The 19,284-nt window shown below is 62.1% G+C and overlaps 1 protein-coding gene across 11 annotated transcripts in view; it reads left to right on the top strand.

The window, feature by feature from the left end:
* Positions 1-19,284, top strand: part of AGAP3 (ArfGAP with GTPase domain, ankyrin repeat and PH domain 3) — a 54,133-nt gene that overhangs the window by 26,808 nt on the left and 8,041 nt on the right. For 5 of the 11 annotated variants that reach the window (XM_072964166.1, XM_072964164.1, XM_072964162.1 and 2 more), the window contains exons 2-12: positions 174-232; positions 495-582; positions 766-851; positions 999-1,140; positions 1,552-1,686; positions 1,808-1,935; positions 3,590-3,748; positions 4,355-4,534; positions 7,292-7,384; positions 11,807-11,911; positions 17,743-17,911. In XM_072964166.1, the coding sequence (XP_072820267.1) occupies positions 174-232; positions 495-582; positions 766-851; positions 999-1,140; positions 1,552-1,686; positions 1,808-1,935; positions 3,590-3,748; positions 4,355-4,534; positions 7,292-7,384; positions 11,807-11,911; positions 17,743-17,911 (1,344 nt within the window). Of the gene's footprint in view, positions 1-173; positions 233-494; positions 583-765; positions 852-998; positions 1,141-1,551; positions 1,687-1,807; positions 1,936-3,589; positions 3,749-4,354; positions 4,535-6,192; positions 7,130-7,291; positions 7,385-11,806; positions 11,912-17,742; positions 17,912-19,284 lie in introns of those variants that run through there. The other 6 variants (XM_072964168.1, XM_072964167.1, XM_072964165.1 and 3 more) reach the window with 2 other exon arrangements.

The following is a 19,284-nucleotide window of genomic DNA, read 5'->3' as shown; positions in this document are numbered from 1 at the left end:
ACTGTCATCCCCGCTGCCACATCCCTGCATTTCCTGCTGCTCCCTAGGGAGCCAGGGGTGAGGGTTGTTTTCTGGCCTTGGCCTAAGGAGAGGCAGTGCAGGAGGCCACTGGTGGTGGATAGCAGAGGTGTGTGTGTCTTCCCAGTCCTGATGGGCGGCCTTCTCTCCCGCAGACTCCTTTGTGAACAGCCAGGAATGGACCCTGAGCCGTTCTGTGCCGGAGCTTAAAGTGGTGAGTGAGGCCCATGGGAGGCCCAGGCAGTCCGGGGGCCAGGGGCGGGATGCGGGCTGGAGTGGTGGGCCAGCGTTGTTTCCCCTGCTTCCAGTCCCCTCCTTCTGGAAGCTTGGCTTCTCTCTGTGGCCCCCTGCTTCCCAGTTTCTTTCCCGTGCACCCTTGGCGCTGGCCCTTCTCCCTCCTAACACATTCGCCTCTCCTGCCCCATGTCCTCCCTCCTGCCCTCTGACCACTGCTCTCACGCCTTCCTCTCGCGCAGGGCATTGTGGGGAATCTGTCTAGTGGCAAGTCGGCCCTGGTGCACCGCTATCTGACGGGGACCTATGTCCAGGAGGAGTCCCCTGAAGGTGAGCGTTGTGGGTTGGCCTGGGCTCTGAGGCTGTGCTCTGCCCCTGTCTCCTTCCCTCTGTCTGTGCAGGGAGCTCCAGTCCCTGGTCTTTCTCAGTCCTCCTGTCTCCTCTGTTGGAAGCTGTTTGGCCCCCGTGGGCTCTTTTTTCTGGTTCTGGGCCTGACCATGCACTCTGTCCTAGGGGGTCGGTTTAAGAAGGAGATTGTGGTGGATGGCCAGAGTTACCTGCTGCTGATCCGAGATGAAGGAGGCCCCCCTGAGCTCCAGGTGATGCTCCTGCCCCAGCTCTGGCCCGTGGCACCCCTTTCTCGAGGTTCTCAGTTTGAACTGGGCCAGGTTGCCTGTGTGGGGAGAGGGGTATGAAGTTGGCCCATGAACCAGGTGAGCGTGGTAATTCTGCTCGGTCCCTCCTAGTTTGCTGCCTGGGTGGACGCGGTGGTATTTGTGTTCAGCCTGGAGGATGAAATCAGCTTCCAGACGGTGTATAACTACTTCCTGCGGCTCTGCAGCTTCCGCAACGCCAGCGAGGTGCCCATGGTGCTGGTGGGCACACAGGGTGAGCAGGTCTGCAGGGGGTCGTGGGGGCTCTGGGTCCCTAGGTGGGCAGGTGTGAGGAAGCCCGGCTTCTCTGCCCCTCCGGACGCTGAACCAGCCCTTTCGCGTCACCCCAGAATGGGCACTTCCTCCCTGCTCCATACCCGCTGGGTCCTCCCCACCTAGATCCTGCCATTCGTGTGATGGTCGAGTCCACGTTTTTGGAGATGAATAAACATAGTGGCTGGCTCGTTTCCACTCAGTGAGTCGGTGGCAGAGCTGGACTGTGGCCCAGACACCCGTATTCTCGTGCTCCGTGTTGTCCGCTGCCTGGGCTCTTTGCCCACCCACCCTCTGACCAAATGGCTGTCCCCCTCTATGGCCCCAGCTTCTCAGCCAACTGAGTCAATCCCCGCCCTCCTGCCTCCAACAGACGCCATCAGTGCCGCGAACCCGCGGGTTATTGATGACAGCAGGGCCCGCAAGCTGTCCACAGACTTGAAGCGCTGCACCTACTATGAGACGTGCGCCACTTACGGACTCAACGTGGAGCGCGTCTTCCAGGACGGTAACTCGGCGCCCGGGACAGCTCCCCCAGAGTGGGGGTCAGGCAGGCTCGGGGGGGGGGGCTCTAAGCTGGGCTTCTCCCTTCTCCCCAGAGGGGTAATTGACTCTGCTGTCCCCTGCAGTGGCCCAGAAGGTAGTGGCCTTGCGGAAGAAGCAGCAGCTGGCCATCGGGCCCTGCAAGTCACTGCCCAACTCCCCCAGCCACTCGGCAGTGTCCGCCGCCTCCATCCCGGCCGTGCACATCAACCAGGTGCGGCCAGCCTCCCCGCCTCCCACCACACGCTCGCCCTGCCCGCCGCGGCCCTGCCTCTCCATACTGTTTGTCTGCCTGCGTGTCCCCACCTCGTCTGGTCTCCCGCCTTGCAGATGGTTTGAAAGCACTGGCTCGAGTTCCCTTAGCCTGCACGACTGGCCTGGCCTGGCCTCATCTGTACCCTGTGGTGACCGCCTTCCTGCTAGTTTCCCATCCCTGCTCAACGCCATTCTCACCCCGCAGCCCTGTGAGCTCAGGCATCCCAAACATCCGCTCTGGTCAGGCACGTTAGAGCAGCCTCAGTACCCCCTTCCATGGAGCCGTACTCCGGAGGCACGGCGGAGTTCCTGGAGGCCTGCCAGGGACCAGCCCTGGGCAGACCGTTGCAGGCCCGCCGCCTCCTCACCTGCTGGCCCTTCTCTCAGTGTTCGCATTTAGAAGGGCAGCGCTTACCCCACAAGGACCCATGGTGTGAGGCAGTGGGGTGTTCTGGGCCAGGCCCCGCCAGTGTTCCTCCCGTCATACCACGTGGACACCTGCCTACGTCCTGGGCCTACTGGGTGGCTGTTTGTTGCTCCCGTAGCTGCATCCGCCCCCTCAGCCCCCTGCTCTGCGGAGATCCCTGGGCCTTCACAGATGTGTGTGATAGAGTGGTCAGGCTGACAGCCTTTCTTTTACTTCTGCCAAGGGCTGTTGTCTTTCCAAGGTTCCCCCAGCCCCCCAGCTTCCTGATGACAGCCTAGTGGCTTTGCTGAAGAGCCCTCCCTTTAGCGCTTTAGAAGGCATCAGGGATTCCCTTGTGAGCGTTCCCACGTGGAAGAAAAGAGGAACGATAGGTCTTTCTTCACTGTCTCTGTGCAACTCCGCCTTGGCTGCGGACTTCAGCGGTGCATGTGGGCCCTGCCTGCGGGGATCCTGACTGGCAAGGGGCGGTGGCTCAGGTGTCTTGCTCTTTTTGTCCAGATTGGGATTTGAGGAGGCTGCTAGGGCAGGGCCCATCCTACTTAGTGATCACCTAATGGGGCAGGCCTTGTCATGCTGTCCGTATTTTGAGAGTCGGGAGTAGACACTGCCGTGCACTCACTGTCTGCATCCAACGGTCCTTTGCCGTCTCGCTCCCTGATCTCCTCTTCCTCTGGTGGCAGTCTTAGTGGTTCTGCTCTCTCCCTCGGGACCCCCGTGTCCCTCACCCTATCACACACACTGCCTAGAAGTAAGCCTCATCCTCCTCCTGCTCCCCAAGCTTCACTTGGCCTCCTTGATACCTGTCACTGACTCAGAGAGCTCATCCGGGGTGACCTGTCACCTCGTGTCACACCCCTTGTGAGCCAGACTCCACAGTTTGTTCTCTTCCAGCCTCTGTCACTGACTCCAAGCTGCTAGCCATTGCCTCTGATTCTGCTCCCTGATTGGCACAGAGTGGCCTCTTCTGGGGCCCTAGTCGGGCAGCCCGGTGTGGTGATGCCTGGCTCCTGCTGGCCTCCAGGCCATGCTGCCTTTGTCCTTGGCACCATCCTTAGGAGCTGGTGGTCCCTCTGCTGCCCCGTGAGCCCCAGGCCAGGTCTCCAGACTGCAGGATTCCCAACTCCCACCTGCCGCCCGCCCCTGAGCCCCACCCAGAGCCACCTTCAGCAGCCCTCTCTGTCCTTAGGCCACGAATGGCGGCAGCAGCGCCTTCAGCGACTACTCGTCCTCAGTCCCCTCCACCCCAAGCACCAGCCAGCGGGAGCTGCGCATCGAGACCATCGCTGCCTCCTCCACCCCCACACCCATCCGCAAGCAGTCCAAGCGGCGTTCCAACATCTTCACGGTACGTGCCCGCCCCTCCCGCCTGCCCGGTGGCCTTCACCGAACAGGCAGGGCTGAGCCCCCAGCCCCCGGCCCCCGGCCAGGAGGGAGCAGGCAAGAGCGCCTGCAGCCCCAAGTCAGGGTGATGCCACCTGCCGTCTCCATCCACGCAGACACGCGCCGCCTCCGTCGGCTCCTTGCTGGTGCTGCTGTCTGCACCCAGACTCTTCCAGATGGTTCCTCTGAGCCCAGAGGGCTGCCCTCAGCATATCCACACAGACCCTCCTCCTGGCTTCACACTCTCACCCTCCTACCTGACCCCTTAGGGCTTCCTGGCCAGCTTGAGGGATCTTTGGACGCATCTGCTTTAACTCCGCAACCCCTTTGATTCCGCAGTTGTGAACCAAGGCCCAAAGGTTGTTTGCCCAAGGCTGCACAAAGCATTAGCTGGCAGAGCTAGGACAGTGCCCAGGCTTCCTGGTCCGAGTGCCTGTTCTTTCCATCTCCCGCCTGTCCCACCTGCTCCTGCAGTCGGCCTCACAGTCTTAGGTGTCTTTCCGAAGGCCGCCATCTCCTGAGTCCCTGCCTGTCCCCCCACAGGCTCCTCCTCTGTCTCCCCCTCCAACAGACCTCATCCCCAGAGTCCCAGGTGCCTTCTGCTGCGAGGGGCCCATCCCATCAGCTCTTAGGTGCCCTGAGCCTGCTGTCTCTCCACGCCCAGCATCTGACACGCAGTACCTATCCCCCAGCACTCACCCTCCAGCTGGGACTTGGCTGGACCATTCCGGGAGTCTTGGGTCAGACGCAGGTGGGTGAGCTGCCCGGATGGACTCTCAGGAGCTCGCCCTGTCCTTCTGCGTTACTCCATGCGCCTCTTTCTGAGCGTCAGGGCTTGGCTGTCAACCCGGCCCTGTGTCCAGCCCGCCAGGTCAGGCCCCGGCCAGGCTCTCAGGAACCCTACCCAGACAGAGCCAGTGCTCCCCAGGCCTCGCTCATTCATTCTCGCCTCCGCCCGCCCAGCACATCCCTGCCCAGTCTGCCTGCCTCTGTCCACCCTGTGCCTGCCGCGCGCCCTCGCTGTCCCGTACACGCTGACTGACCCTCTTCCTGCTGACAGCTGCTGCTGTGTGTCCCGCCCCTCCCCCCACGCCCCTGCCTGGACTCACAGCTTCTCGCTTCTATTCACACCCATTGAGACACAGCGCCCTGGACTGCTTGCTTGTGCCCACACCTCCTGCTGCTGCTGCTGATGCTGTAGAGCCCATGGGCCTATGTCTGCGGTGACCGCCATCCATGCCGTTGGCACCTGCTCCCTGACATTCTGCCTTAGTCACCCGCTTCCTCCACCCCATTGTTCACCTCCCACCTTCCTCTGCTGCTAGTTCTGCAACACCCCAGGGCAAGCTCTCCTCCCTCTGCCGCCGGTGCCCGGCCCACAACCTCCTCGCCGGCACCTTTGTGCTCCCTGCCCTGTGCTCTGCTGCCTGCTCCACCGTGCTCCCTCCGCCTGCCCGCCCCGCCGCGTCCTCGGTGCAGCCGTCCCTCCGGGCCTTTTCATTCTCTCCATCGTCACTGTGGCGACCTTATTTTTTCTTTCCATTGTTTCCATGGTGACCTCACTTGCGCCATTGTCCCCGAGGCAGCCTCAAGACATGTCCGTCTCTAGAGGTGCATCTCAGGACCTCCCTTTCTCATCGTTGCTGCTGGGGCCACCCCCTCGCCCTCATCGTCCTCCCCAGCAGAGCCACGCCCGGTCTGTGGCTGGTGCCCTTGTGACTCTCCTGCTGGACATGGCTGCTGGCGTCCCCACTCCCCCATGACGTCATGTACTCGTTTTGTTGCCACTCTCGCCCTGGTTCCCGTCCGGGGTGGGTGCCCCTTGGGGCTCCCAGGGATCCTCTGGTGGTTGGAGCCTCTCTGCTCACCAGCCTGGCTGGGACAGGCTGCACCCCACTCCCCACGACCAGCTCTTCTGTCTGGGGACCCGGTGGCAGCAGGCCCATCCACCTTTCTGCTCCCTGGGCCGAAGGGGCAGAGGCTGTGGCGCCAAGGAGAGGCCGGGGGCAGGTGCTGACAGTGGAGCTGCTGGCGGCGGCCCTCAGCCCGGCTCTCCCTGCTCCCTTGACTGTGCTCCCCCCGCGCTGCAGCTGCAGTCCTTTGCCTCTTCCCTGTGCCCATGGCTCCTGGCAGCCTGGGAGAACAGGAGGGAAGTGGGGCTCAGAGTGGAGAACAGTCCCCACTGAGATGGACTGACCGGCCCACCACTGCCACTGCCACTGCCACTGCCACTGCCGCCGCCGCCGCTGCCTCCGCCTCCTCCACCTCCTCCTCCTCCTCCTCCTCCTCCTCTTCATCCCGCTGCCGCCTCTCCCCAGGCACCTGGGTCTCTGCCCTCACCAGTGCTGACCGACTTGTGCGGGGCTTGAGTATAACTTGCCAAAATCTTTATTCTTTCGATATTTGCAGATATGTGCCACTGTTTCCAACTTTTCATCAACAAAAAGGCCTTTCCAACTCCTTCCAAATTAGAAGACCAGGTGGTGACACACAGCACCTCTGGACATACCCCCTGTGCGGGGTCGGAGGCGGGCCGGGCCCTGGGACTGCTCTCAGATGAGAAGCGGCCGCCGTGCTCCCCACTCCAGAGACCCACAGGAACCTTTGTAACTAACCCCCACCCCCAGGGAAGGCTAGGAACACCGGAGCCCGCGGCTGGGGGCTGCCGGGGACCCGGCCCGGCTGGACGCGCTGCGCCAGGCTCGCTGCATGGAGAAGATGGGAGCTCGGCCCCACGCCCGGCGCCGGCCAGCGCGACGAGGCCCAGAGGGCGGGGGCGTCCGAGCGCCCCCCCAGCCCAGCTGCTCCTGGGGGAGCTTCCCCGCCCCTCCCCTCCTCTGCTCCTTCCTGCATGGACTTCTGCCGTTCCTGCTCCGCTCCGGACGCCGCAGCCACGCCGCGCTTGCCTTCCCCTCTCTTGGCCTCCCATTTCCTAGGATCGGCCTCCGGGCGGGCTCTGCCCCAGGAGCCTGGCAGGGGCACAGGGCCTCTTCTGGCCTCTCTCCTCTCTCTCTCCATCCACTGTGCCCCTCGGGCCACGCCGATGTGCTCGGCGCAACGTACCGTGTGGTGTCTGTGCCGCAGACGGGCCGCTGCCCGCTCGCTTCTGGACTTTGCTCTCCCCGGTTGTCGTGCCCTGTGCTCCTGGCCGTCCCTCAGCCACACTGTCCACCTCTCCTCGCCCCTTCCCTTCTCTTACGCCCCAGCCCCCTGGGCTGTGCGCTCCTCACGCCCTCGGTATCTCCAGTATCTCGTGTCCTTGCTCTTTTGTAAGGGGCGGGCCCGGCCCAGTGACCTGTGCTGCTCTGTATGGTGCCGTGTGTAAGAATAAACCCGTTGGAATACTCGTGGTCTCAGTTCCTTCCCGGTCCCGCCGCCCCGGCCCTGCCCCACTGCTAGGGCCTGCCCAGGAGGAGGGAGGATGGGAGGGCTGGCTGGGGATTCCAGGTGGGCAGCCGACCCCACAGACCCTGGGCCCTTTTAACACGCCTCTTCTTTTCTCTTCCAGTCTCGAAAGGGTGCCGACTTGGACCGGGAGAAGAAGGCCGCTGAGTGCAAGGTGGACAGTATCGGGAGTGGCCGGGCCATCCCCATCAAACAGGTCAGCACTCCTTTCCCCTGGGGCTGGAGAGGAGCTGAGATGAGGCCCAGGAAATGCCAGAGGATGGTTCTTTTCCGGGCCTCTGAAAGGTGGGCCAAGAGGCTGTGTGCCCTGCCCCTGCCAGATCTGAATCCTTAACTAGGAGAGTTCTGCTAAGAACTAACCTCCCGGGGAGGGTGGCCAGGCAGTGCTGGGCCTGGGCTCTGCTGGTTCCTCCTTGCCACCACTGGGGGGCAGCAGAGAGCCGCCTGTCGGCCTCAGCTGCTCTCACTGGTGGTGGTGCTGGAGCTGGGCCACCACCGAGGAGGGTTGGCTTCTCTGTCCTACCTCCCCTCCTCCCAGGAAAGAGGGAAGGTTCACAGAAGAGTACCCTGAGGAGTACACACTGAAGGACATACTGAGGGCTGGGTTCACTGGCCCACTCTTACTATTTGAGTCTCTGTTCATTTGTAAAGAGGAAGCTTAGTGGAGGGGCCACATCCCTGTGGAGTCTCTCCTCCTTTCTGAGTCGCTGCCTGGCAGGGCTGGACTGCCTGGTGTGGGATCCTCCCAGACCTCCCGGTGTGTGTGGGTCCCGTGCTGGGAAAAGACGTTGAGTGATGGAAGGCGTGTTTGTGCAGAGTTGGTGGTGGCTGGCAGGGCTCTGGAACTGCTAAGCTGGACGAGAGTAGCGTGAGGAGGTGTCTCCCTGGAGCTCAGGCGAGAGGCTGCTAGCTGGGGTGCCCCTGAGGACAGGGCAGTAGCCTGGTGGTTAGTGTGCTGTGCCCACAGGATGCCGTGTTTGACGCACGTCTTCTTGGGAGCCGTTGTTCTGAGATGCCTTGTCTATCGCCAGGAGTCATGGTGTCAGTTTTGGACCACAGAGATTAGTGTGGCCAGAGCACCAGGGGTCGGCCTGGGCAGGGCCCTGCAGTCAGGTTTGGCCCTTCAGGCTAGGGCTTCTGGAGCCCATGGGCAGTGTGACCAAAATTCTCTTGCTGAGGATGGGGGTTTCTGACCCCGCAGTGAAGGTCTGTTTAGAATGGAGTGCCCAGGAACTGTTTCAGGGCCCAGCGGATGGAGTGGGGAATGCTGTGATTCCACGCCCTCTGTGTCTGCTTCAGCCCTCCTCGGAGATGTCACTGCGGTGATGTCCAAGGGACTCTAGTTGGGTCACCCCGCCCAGCTTGAGGGGGTACTGGCAGCGGCCAGTCTCCTCCCCCATCACCGTGTGTGTCTGGGTGCACAGTTGGTCCATAAACCTGTTGCTGGTGTGACCGCATGTCCCTGGGGCTGTTGACTGAGTGTCTCCTCACGGGTCCTTGCCCAGCTGGGTGATGTGGATCTGCTCCAGCAGGGGACTGTCACTCCCTGCTTCTGGGCACATGCTTTCTGAGTACACACACGTGCGCACACACACGCAAACATTTAACCAATAAAAGAAAATGCTTTCTCCCACCCACCCGCCCTGGCTTTGAGATAAGTGTAGTTCCAAACGCCCCCCTTCCTGTCTGGGATCCGGGCTAATTTATCTGTTCCCTGAGTCCCCCGCCTGGAGGGGAAGGGGAGGGTCTGCAGGGTGGGGGGTGAATCCCTGTAAACTTGCACCTGGGACTTTGGTCTGGCAGGGGGTCAGCCAGGTCATTTGAGTGTCACAGGCCCCTAAACTGCAGGGACCGTCAGTAGGAGGAATGTGGTCGGGACTCTGAGGTGCTGCCCGGCGGAGACATGCCGAGGCTGCACGAGGTCACAAGGGCTTGGGTGTGTGCCTGCTGCTGGGACGGCCCATCGGTCTGCTGTCCATTCTCCCAGCCTGGTGGCCATTCCTTGCCACACCCCCATCCCTGCTGCCCAGGGCGGGTCTGAAGCCTTCCCGCCCTCCTGTCCCGGTCTCCCCATTCCATTCCTCCCCCTCCCCCCTGCTCCTGCTGGGAGTGGAGATTGCATTTCAGTTGCCATTTGCATTCCCAATCAATCCGGACTCCGCAATTAAGCCGGCTGGCGGAGCTGGGAGGGAGGCAGTGGCGGGAACAGGTCCTCTGGGGGCTGTCGCCTCCGCACCGCTCCCATTCCGCCCCAGATTGCTTCCTGCTCTGCCGTGCGCAGCCGCCGGCCAGGGAGGGGAGCAGTAACTCCTGGAGCTCGCTCTCCCTCCTTGGAGCACCGGATGCGGATGCGAGGGGGGTGGCGGCGCGAGGTGGGCGGGGCCAGGCAGGTGAGCGGGAATGTGGGCACAAGTCGAGTCCCCAGCCAGCTGTGCCCACTCCTCTCCACTGCCCGGGCCCTCCTCCCACGCCCCTGCTAAGGAGCATCATTACCACTGTCCGCGGAGGCTGGGCCCAGGTGAAGGAGGGGAAAGAGCTCTGTGTAGAGAGGGGCTTCCCTCCCTTGGCCTCCTCAGTGTCCTGACTCCCTGCTTGGAGTCCAGGAGTCCGCTCTCCCCATCCACCAGGCAGTTCCACAGCTCTGATGTTCAGGGTTAGTTGGTGGCAGAAGGACAGCAGAGACTCGCTCCCCTTTCCCTGGACTGGGAGCCGGGGCTGGACCAGGAGGAAACATGGTGAAGATGGAGGGACAGAGGAGGGGGAGAGGGCTCAGGTTTGAAGGGTTTGAGAACTGAGGCCAATGTGGGAGAGGAGGGAGTGAGACGGGGCGCAGGTGAGCCAGCCGCTGAAGCCCCGCAGCCCTTCCTGAGAGGGAGCCGATGGGCTGGGTACTGCCTTCTCCAGAGTCCGGCCCTCAGCCCTCAGGGTCCTGTCCGCAGTCAGGGCAGGGGGAGTGGCTGAACTGTTCCCTGGCTCCTGGCCCAGGAAGGGTGGATGCCATGCCCAGAGGCAAATCACCAAGGCTCCTTCACTGGATCAAGAGCCCAGTTGCCTCCTGGAATGTTCCAGCCACCCTGTTACCTAGTGAAGGTCCCACTCACACCACTTGTCTTCAGAAGGTCCTCGTGAGGATGTGGGGGGACCAGGTAGCAGCAGTGTCCTCAGATGGTGGCCAACTCCAGACCCGCGTGGCCTCACCTCCCACAGCTGCGTCTGTTTTTGGGAGCTGGAGGAGGAGGATAAGGGAAGGAAGAGGGTAGCAAGGATGTGAAACATCTGTTGAAAAGTGGGACTGGAGTTTAGGGCTCTTTCTTGCCTCCACGTTGGTCCCTGTTGTTGCAGGGAGAGAGCAGGCAGTAATCCCAAACCACCTGTTGGCTAAGCGCATCCCTACAGGGTTGGGCTTCTGGTAGGAAGCCCTTAGAGGGGAGGGTGTCATGGAGTCCGGGTGTGCCCCCCACCCTCTCTCACGCTCAGTCTCTTGACTCCCATTTCCAGCTTGTCTGAGGGCAGGCCCTTCCCCTCCCAAAGGAGAGGCCGGCCCAGGGGCTCCTGCTTTGTGACTCACTGGGGTGGGCTCAGCATGTGCCCCGCTCTCACCGTGCCAGGGCTGTCCTAGCTTGAGGCCCTCCCCCTGGGAGTTTTGTCTAGGAGTCTTTGGGGAGCAGTGCCTCTTAGCCCTCCTGAGTTTGGGAAGGGGACGCAGAGGGGTGAGCTGGTCCCAGGGAACCTGCCACCTGTGCATGTCCGTGGCACTCCCCTGTGTCCTGGCCTGACCCCAGCTCTGTCCTCTGCTGTCTGCTGTTTCAGGGCCAGAGCTGGTGGGGTAAGGGCCATCGGGGGTGTCACCGGGGGAAGGCAGCGGAGGCTGTTCTTGGGTGTGGACGATAGCATCTCTTTTGAGGTGGGGTCCCCCTACTTTTCAGCACCTCCCCACGGCCTCGGCTGGCTCCGCCTGCCCACCCTGAGTGTCTTCCTGAGTGTCTGCTGCGTTGCGGGCATTGCCGCAGCGCTGAGAGCGTGTCGATGAACCAGACACCGAAACCCTCGCTCTCCAGGAGCTCTCGTTCATCCTAACACGTGTCTAACCTCCACAGTCAGCGTCTCAGCAGCTCACACGGGACATTTGGTTGCTGGGCTCTGGGGCTGGGCAGTCTTCCCACCACCTGCCTTGAGGGGAGGCTGGGGCGCCCTGAGGATGCTCAGCGGCTTTGCTGCTCCGCCCTGGGGCTGCCACAGCTGGTAGGAGGCCAGGGCCTTCCTGAGGTCTCCCCTTATCCCTGGAGACCGCAGGTGGGAGCATCACTACCGGGAGCCCATCTAACCTCCTGCCTCCCGTTGCTGACAAGGCTCCACAACCTGGGGGAGAGGAGCCCCCCAACAGGTGGGCCCCAGGCTGTTCCTGAGGACGGTCAGGGCAGCCGAGTTCCGTGGACGCATTCGTCCGGTTGGCTCTCCCTGGTTCAGCTTTAGTCCTGTCCGGCCTTTCCATGCCGACAAGCACAGTGATCCAGGAGGACCGGATGGAGGACACTGTCACCTGATGACACTGAGTCCTCCCCCTGTGCCTGTGACATGCAGGCCTGGCGCCTGTCTCTGACCCGGCCTCTGTCCTCAGGGCATCCTGCTGAAGCGGAGTGGCAAGTCCCTGAACAAGGAATGGAAGAAGAAGTACGTGACACTGTGTGACAATGGGCTGCTCACCTACCACCCCAGCCTGCACGTGAGTCCAGGGGGCTGAGCCTGTGGTGGGCTGGGCAGAGGGGGCGGGACAGCACGACAGGTGCTGACTCCAGGGCCAGAGGGAGGCAGACCTTAGCTCAGAGGGACCCTCCTTTGAGAAAGAGCTGCACTTTGGTGACTTGGGAGACCCTGGCTCGGGCTGACCTCTCGCACTGATGCTCTGCATCCTGCTGAGCCCTTTGGAGCAAGCTGGACCCCGGGGGTGGTCACCCCTGGGCTGGCCTGTGTGCCAAGTCAGGCTCTGTACCCTACGTGCCAGTGATGTGATATGAAGAGCTAGGTTGGGCCCCTGTACCTGGAATCGCTCCATTTGGGGGTGCCAGTGTTGCCAACAGTTGTCTCTAGGGGAGCCACCCCACAGGGGTACCCCTGGGCTCCTGGGATGATGGTGAGTCAGAGGGCAGTTTAAGCCAGGGCTGCTGGGGGTGGCTTGGGGTCTTGGACAGGCCCCCTTGGGAAGAGGAACATGAGGGCAGAGGGGTCTGGAGGAGGGTGGCCCGTGCCAGGGTAGGGGTGGGGTGTGGTGACTCCGGAGTGGCCCCCGTGGCAGCTCCCCCCTCTTCCCTCCCCTCCCCTCCCTGCGTGGCTCCAGCACACAGCTGTCACCAGAATCCATCTCTGTCACCACCCCACTGTGGGGCTAATGAGTTCTCCTGAGAAGCCCCTCAAGCACAGCGCGCGGGCCGGCCCCACCCCCAGCCCGGAGGCCCAGGGCCTGCCTCGGAGGGTCCCTCGCCTGCCTTTCAATCTGTACAAGGTGTCAGGGAGGCCGCCCAGAGGTGCTCGGTCCACAGTGTCTGTCATAGCCCAGGGCTGCTGAGAAAGCCCACAGGCCTGGCCTGGAAGAGCCAGTGAGCAGTCTGTTTCCAGTCTGGCCGGAGCCCAGCCTGGCCCTCCTGGGGCTCCCCAGACCTGACTCCTCTGGGACACTGCTGGTTAGACCTTCCTTCCTGGTGTCCCTTAGCACAAGGGTGGGAGCTGGTGCCGGGATACCAGTGGGTTGGGCGAGGGGCCACAGCCAGGGCACCTTGGGTATTTAGTAGAGGCTCCTGGGTGCCTCCTGCTCGCACTGGTCCTGCTGCTGAGTCCATGAGAGGCGAGAGGCAGCGCAGCTTCCCGGAAGAGCACTGGCCCCGAGGCATGAGGGTCTCGGGAAGTAAGGAGCGTCCTCCAGTGCAGAGCCTCCTCACCACAGAGAGTGCTTCCCAGCAGAGAGGCTCTGCAGCTGAGAGCCCGCTGGCGCCTCCCTGCCCCCAGCGCCCACAGCCCAGGCAGGACACCCGTGTCACTGTTCAGGCAACTGCCGGCCTGGCGAGCTGGGGACTGGCCTGTCTGGGGCCTCTGTTTCCCCACCCGCTTGCCGGTGGCCTCAGCCCTCCTTCTCTGCTGTATCTTTACCTGTTCCTCCTGCTTTGCGCTGCCCTGGCTGGTCCCATGCCCCAGAGAGAGGAGGAGAGTGATGGTAGCGGGGTCTTGGGACAGGGAGGAGAGTGCCGGGTGTGGCACTTGGTTTTGGTTTAGGAAGGGAAGATCAAGGCCTGTGGGGATGCTGTTGCTACACACAACTTAAACTGGAGAGCAGAGGCTCAGTGGGGTTTGTCAGATCACCAGTCACCCAGCCAATGGCTGAGGTGAAACTTGGCCCGTGACATTGACTCTAAGCATGACCTGGGTTTTTCTGCACGTGCCGAGAGCACCTCCCTCCTGGGCTGGCTGAGAAAGTCGCTGGAGAGTTAGCGTCAGGGCGGGTAAGGTGGGAGGGAGCATGCTTGGCCCTGCTGGGTGGCTGAGCTCCCCTCATCCCTTCCCTCCTCGCCCTTGTGAACTGTGTGTGGCTTAAGTGCGCCCAGGGCCTAGGACAGGATCTGGGCGGCAGGGGCTTCCAGGCCTGTCCTTGCTTTCTTGCAAGGTAAGTCTAGGAGGCCAGTGGCTCTGCCAGCCCCTGCCAGGCCCCTCTTGCTCTCCCGGCCACAGGACGTGGTGAGGAGGTGGAGTGAACGGCTCCTGTGGGTGTGGCTGCCCCGTCTACAGGCCCCTCATCGTCCGTCCTCCGGCTCCGGAGTCCTTCCCCGACTCCCCCCACGCTGGGTGGCCAGGTGCCAGGAGCTCATGCAGATGGCAGCCTGCCTCCTGCCCTGTAGACGTTTCTCTGCTCGTTCAGGAGACATGAATCAGATTGGAAACTGGCTGCAGGGAAGGTACGAGTGAAGCCAGGCCGAGGATCTCTCCGGGCGGCCGTGAACAGGGCTCTGAGCTCCCTCCAGGCCAAGGCTGCCTCCCTCCCTCCTGCCGCCGCCACCCCAGGGGCCGCACTCACACTCGAGGTCCTGCCCAACTGCTTCCATCTTCTGTCTGCCGTGCTTTCCAACCCAATCAAGCTTCCTAGTTGGCTGGCAGTGAGCGGGGACCCTCCCTCCCCGAGAGCCACTGGGCTTCCCTAGGAGGCTCCCCCCTGTCAGGGGGCCGGCGGAGGAGGGTAGCTCCGGAGGCACACAGAACCCGGCTCCTCCCAGGACGGCTCTGGCTGAGACCTGAGGGCAGCGGTGCTGGTGACTCACTGGCTGATGGAGCCCGGTCGGGCTGGCGGGACTGGACGGGCGTGCAGAGGAAGGGCTGGCGGGCAGGTCTCAAGCCTCACACCCAATCCTTGCCTGGCCCGAGAGAGCCCGCCACAGCCTCCCCCATTTTGCAGCCAGCGGAGCCATTCACACAATCACCTTCTGTTAATTCTATCTGCAACATCAATTAAATTGTTTGTAGAAACTAATTGAATGTGGCTTAATCACACATCTTAATAGCTTTCCACGCTCTGAACTCGTTGTTAATTCCAGTAATAAAACGAGATGAGAACGCTGGCTGGGTAATTAGCGAGGAGGCTGGGGAAGAAATTGCTGTTTGATGGTGGGTAATAAAGGCAGCCGTGGTGACCGCTCTCCTGCGCCGCCACCACCACCGCCGAGCTCCCCGTTCTGCTGACGGAGGGAAACGCTGTTGCTCTGCCCCTGACGTCCCTGTCCCTTCTGCCGCTGCTACTTGAGCTCCTCACCACAGTGTCCTCAGGGCCAGGCTCCACCTCCCAGCTGAGCCCTGGAGCCGGCCCAGCCCAGGGCGCGGGCCGAGAGCCCTGGGTGCTGGCCTGCTGCCGCCTGAGGGCCTGTCCGGGGCGGTCAGAGGGGCTGAGGGGGCTGCTCCTTTCCCTTGACGTTGGTTTCCGGCTCCTTGGCCCTGATCAGAGTTCCTCTGGGCAGTTCTTCTCCTTGGCCCAGGGTCAGCTGCTCCACCCCGTGACGCAGCCTGGGCGTCCCAGGGCTGCAGTGGGGCCTGAAAACTGTTGCAGCTGCTGTGACCTCCTTGTGAACTAGAGCAGCCAGGCCCCTCCCTGAGGAAAGGGACTGCAGCTGTGCCTTCGGCCCGGCCAGCTGTTGACAGTTGTCTGGAGCAGCCAATCCAAGATGTGATCATGTGCAGGGACCATGGATGGGTTTGTGCAGAAGCCGAGTCGGTGGGATGCTGGGGCCTGGGGTGAGGAGGGCCACGACATTGGAGACACACAGTGGGTGCTGGGCTGAAAGTGAGACGGGGCCAGCAGCAGCAACTGGGCAGGTGGGCTGAGTTCGCTATAGGAGAGCCGGATAGAGGGGCCCTGGGGGCGGGAAAGGGGCTCAGAGTGGGCACGGAGCTCTGGCGGTGCTCAGCAGTCGGGGTGAGAGGTGTCGGAGGGGTCCTCCCGTGGCTGGAGCCTGTGCTCGCTGACTTCTCAGGGATGTCATTTCGTGGTTCTGAGACGTGGGGCAAACTCCCTTGGAACCCGATGTGCCTGCGGCCAGGCACCTGGCACCGCCCCTCACGCAGGATGACATGATGGCAGCAGGGTGGGGACGCAGCCCAAAGCTGCAGGGCAGGCTAGGCCCTTCCGGTCCTTCGGAAAGGCCATCTGCCTATGAAGGTGTCAGCGCCGCTTGGAGAATAAAGGGTGACACCAGGCCTCCCCAGAGCCAGGTTGGCTGGTGAGGCCAGCGTGTTAGCATCAGTGGAGCCCCTTCCTCCCCACAGTCCTCCCGCTGGTCCTCCCACTGGCCCCCTGATGGCCCATCCCACAGTGAATTCCAGCCTAAGGACAGAAGTGCAGGAGGGGCCGGTGCCCTGTTTCCTTGTTCTTGTTCTTCCTAACTGGAAGTGCCCGCATTCTCTTGGCTCCTTAGGGCCAGGGACCCCTTTCTACTTGATGTCATCTTGGTCATTCACAGAGTGAGGGGCAGCCCCTGAGCCCCTGGTGAGCCCACCCTGTCCCTCCTTCCCCAACGGCAGCACTTCACAGTGGACGTTGTCCCTTTTCCCTGACGCTAAGAGGTGAGAAGCTAGGAGAACGCCTGGGTGACCAGAAGCCTGATGCCCCAGGTGGGTAGGGTGAGGGCCGGGGCCTGTGAGGGCATGAAGTCTGCGTCTGAAGTGGTGCCGCTCAGGGAAGCTCTCTGGATGCAAAACATCCCAGAGGTGCTCCTGAGGGAGAGGAGCCAGTCCTGAGCCTAATCAGTGGAATTCCGTCCAAAGTTAAGTTGGCACCACCTGCCCAGCTTCTGCTCTTGGGAAGGGGTTTTTGCCACATCTTATCAGGGATGTTAGCTGGGAACTGCCAAGGAGCGCTCTGGTGCCAGGGCCACAGAAACGGGTCAGCGGTCTGGAAGGAGAAATCAGGGGGTAGGGTGTAGCTCAGAGTGGTAGAGCGCATGCTTAGTATGCAGGAGGTCTTGGGTTCAAGTCCCCAGTACCTCCTCGTAAAAACAAAAAGTAAATAAATAAACCTGATTACCTCCCTCCCCTCCCCCTAACCAAAAAAGGAGAAATCAGAAGCAGCCCGGAAAGCTGGGGCCCAGGCGGGGTGGGGTTTAAAACAGGAAGCCAGAGAGTGGGGCGGGACTCTGCTCTGCACCCCCCTCCCCCAGCTGCCACTCCCCAGGGAGTCGTGCGGGGGTGCCAGGCCAAGGCCTCAACAGAGAGAGTGGTGGGGATCCAAGCACCCACCGGCTTTCACTCTCTGGGAACCTCCCCAGAGACCTTGTGTGACCTTGGGCAGATTTGTAAGCCTCAGTCATCTGTAACGGGAATAGAGTAACACCGTCCCCAGTCATTGTGAAGACCTGGGAGGTAATACCTGAGATACACAGGGAACGTACAGCTGTGGGCCAGTGCCTGGCACATGAACGGACTGGTGATGCTGGTAGTGGTTGTCATTACTGCTGGTAGGACGGCCGCTGGTGTCTGGCTCAGTATCCCTAAGTGCAGCAGGAAGAATCGGAGGCTCCCCTCTAAATGTTCAACAAGTGTCTATTGTTGAGGACTGCTCGAGGCTTTAAAAGCTCTCGAAGCCCCAAGTGGTGGTGGGAGCTTCTGCAAACAGGGCTGAGGTCCTTGGTGACCAGTCACCCAGAGTGTGGGGCAACCCGGTCGTCCACTTGCCACGGAGTCTGTCCGTTCCTCTCTTTGGCCGTACAGGCCCTCTCCCTAAATCTCATCTCAGTTCACCACTTGGGTCTCCTTTGCATCGCCTCCAGAGCCATCTTCCCAAAAGGAGCCCCGGGCCTCCAGACCCTCTGCTGCCCCTGCCCGGCTCCTAGCTGAGCTCCACACCCGCCCCTGCCCAGAGCTGCATTCGGCCAGACTTGGAAGTGTGCTGGGCTTCCCCATCTCCCTCGCACCCAGCAGCATGGCGGGAGAGACCTAGGAGTTGGGAGGGTCGGTACCAGAGACAGGGCGCTGCCTTCAAGGGGCCTGTCCTGATGAATCTTGTCTGTCTTGTCCACCTGGCCTTAGGATTACATGCAGAACATCCATGGCAAGGAGATTGACCTGCTGCGGACGACAGTCAAAGTGCCAGGGAAGCGCCTGCCTCGAGCCACGCCGACTACAGCCCCAGGCACCAGCCCCCGGGCCAACGGGCTGGCCTTGGAGCGGAGCAGCACGCAGCTGGGTGGGGGCCCAGGTGAGGTGGCTGCCAATGGCGGGGTGCATGGTGAGCTGGCAGAGGGGGCTATGCTGGGAAAGGGGCGCATGGCAGGGCTGTACTTCTTCTCAGCCTGGGTCTCAGGTACACTCACCACCCCGTGTCAGGCTCCAGGATCAGCTCAGCCAAACACATTTGCCAGAATGCTGCCCTAGGGTAGTTAGTAGAGGTACCAGCCAGTGTACAGCCTGGCAGGTGGCTCGGAGACCAGAACGGGGACAGGGAGATGTGTGCTGACAGGTGGCATCAGTGGTCCAGGGACCATCTCTCCTGCATATCTGGAGCGAGGGCAGATGGTGAGGACAGGACCTCTGGCACCCAGGGCCGAATCCCAGCCACATGTGTGGGAGGAAGGCAGAAGAGAATGGAGCTGCCTGGGGTCAACCTGATAGTTGTTCTTGGGGGCAACAGTGGGGGCGGAGGATGGCCTTGGCTCAGAGAAGACAGTTCAGAGAGAGCTGGAGGCCAAGCAGGCTCTGCCTCGTGTCCAGCGGTCGGGAGAGGAGAGGCTGAGCTTCAGGTGGGGCAGCCTTTCCTTGGCCAGGTCTTACCTTTCTGGACGACACTGTGGGTTCAGGTGAAGGACGCTGAACTTCTCCCAGGCCCGGCTCCGCCCACCTCTCTAGGCCTTTCTGGCTCCTAAGCCATGTTGCTTTTTGGGGGAGGGGTGGGGAGTCTTTTCCTCCCACACTCAGTCCCCCTCATCCAGATCTGCCTTGGCTTCTGGGACCCTTCATCCCAAGACCTCAGTGTCCCTGATGTTGTCCTAGATCATTTGGTCTCATGTTCCTCGGGCCCAGAAACAGCTGCTGAGACGGTGCCCCACCCCAGCGGTCGGCTCTCGGCACAGGGGCCGCCTTCCCGGGGGCTTGTGAAGGTGCGGGGCTGTTTCTGCGTGTCACAGTGATGGGAGGCTGCTGTGGGCATTCAGTGGATGGGGAGGCAGGGTACTCAGACCCTGGAACGGGTGGGACAGACCCCGAAGAATCGCCCCACTCGGAGTTCTGACAGGGCTGCACTGAGAAGCTCCGGGTCACAGCGGGGTGGTCACAGACGGTGGCCTCCTGAGGGTGCGCCTTGTTTGCAGTGAGGGCTGTGAGCACCAGCCGCCCCGCCCTACCCTGCGTCCACCACTGCCTCCCAGTCTGGGGGCGCCCTGACCTGACGGAGGGGCTGGGTGCTGTGGAGCTGCCCTGTGTCAGGCCCCGGGCTCATAACTCTAGGAAGCTGAGATTGTCATCCCCATCTTATGGATGAGGAAACGGAGGTTCCGAGAGGTTAAATAGCTTGTCTGTAAAGTCCCACAGGAAGTGGCGGAGCTGGGTTTGAACCTCAGTCTGCCTGATTTGAAA

The sequence above is a fragment of the Vicugna pacos genome, chromosome 7 (genome assembly GCF_048564905.1).
Source record: "Vicugna pacos chromosome 7, VicPac4, whole genome shotgun sequence".
Taxonomy (NCBI): Eukaryota; Metazoa; Chordata; class Mammalia; order Artiodactyla; family Camelidae; genus Vicugna; species Vicugna pacos.
This window is presented reverse-complemented; position numbering and strand designations above follow the sequence as displayed.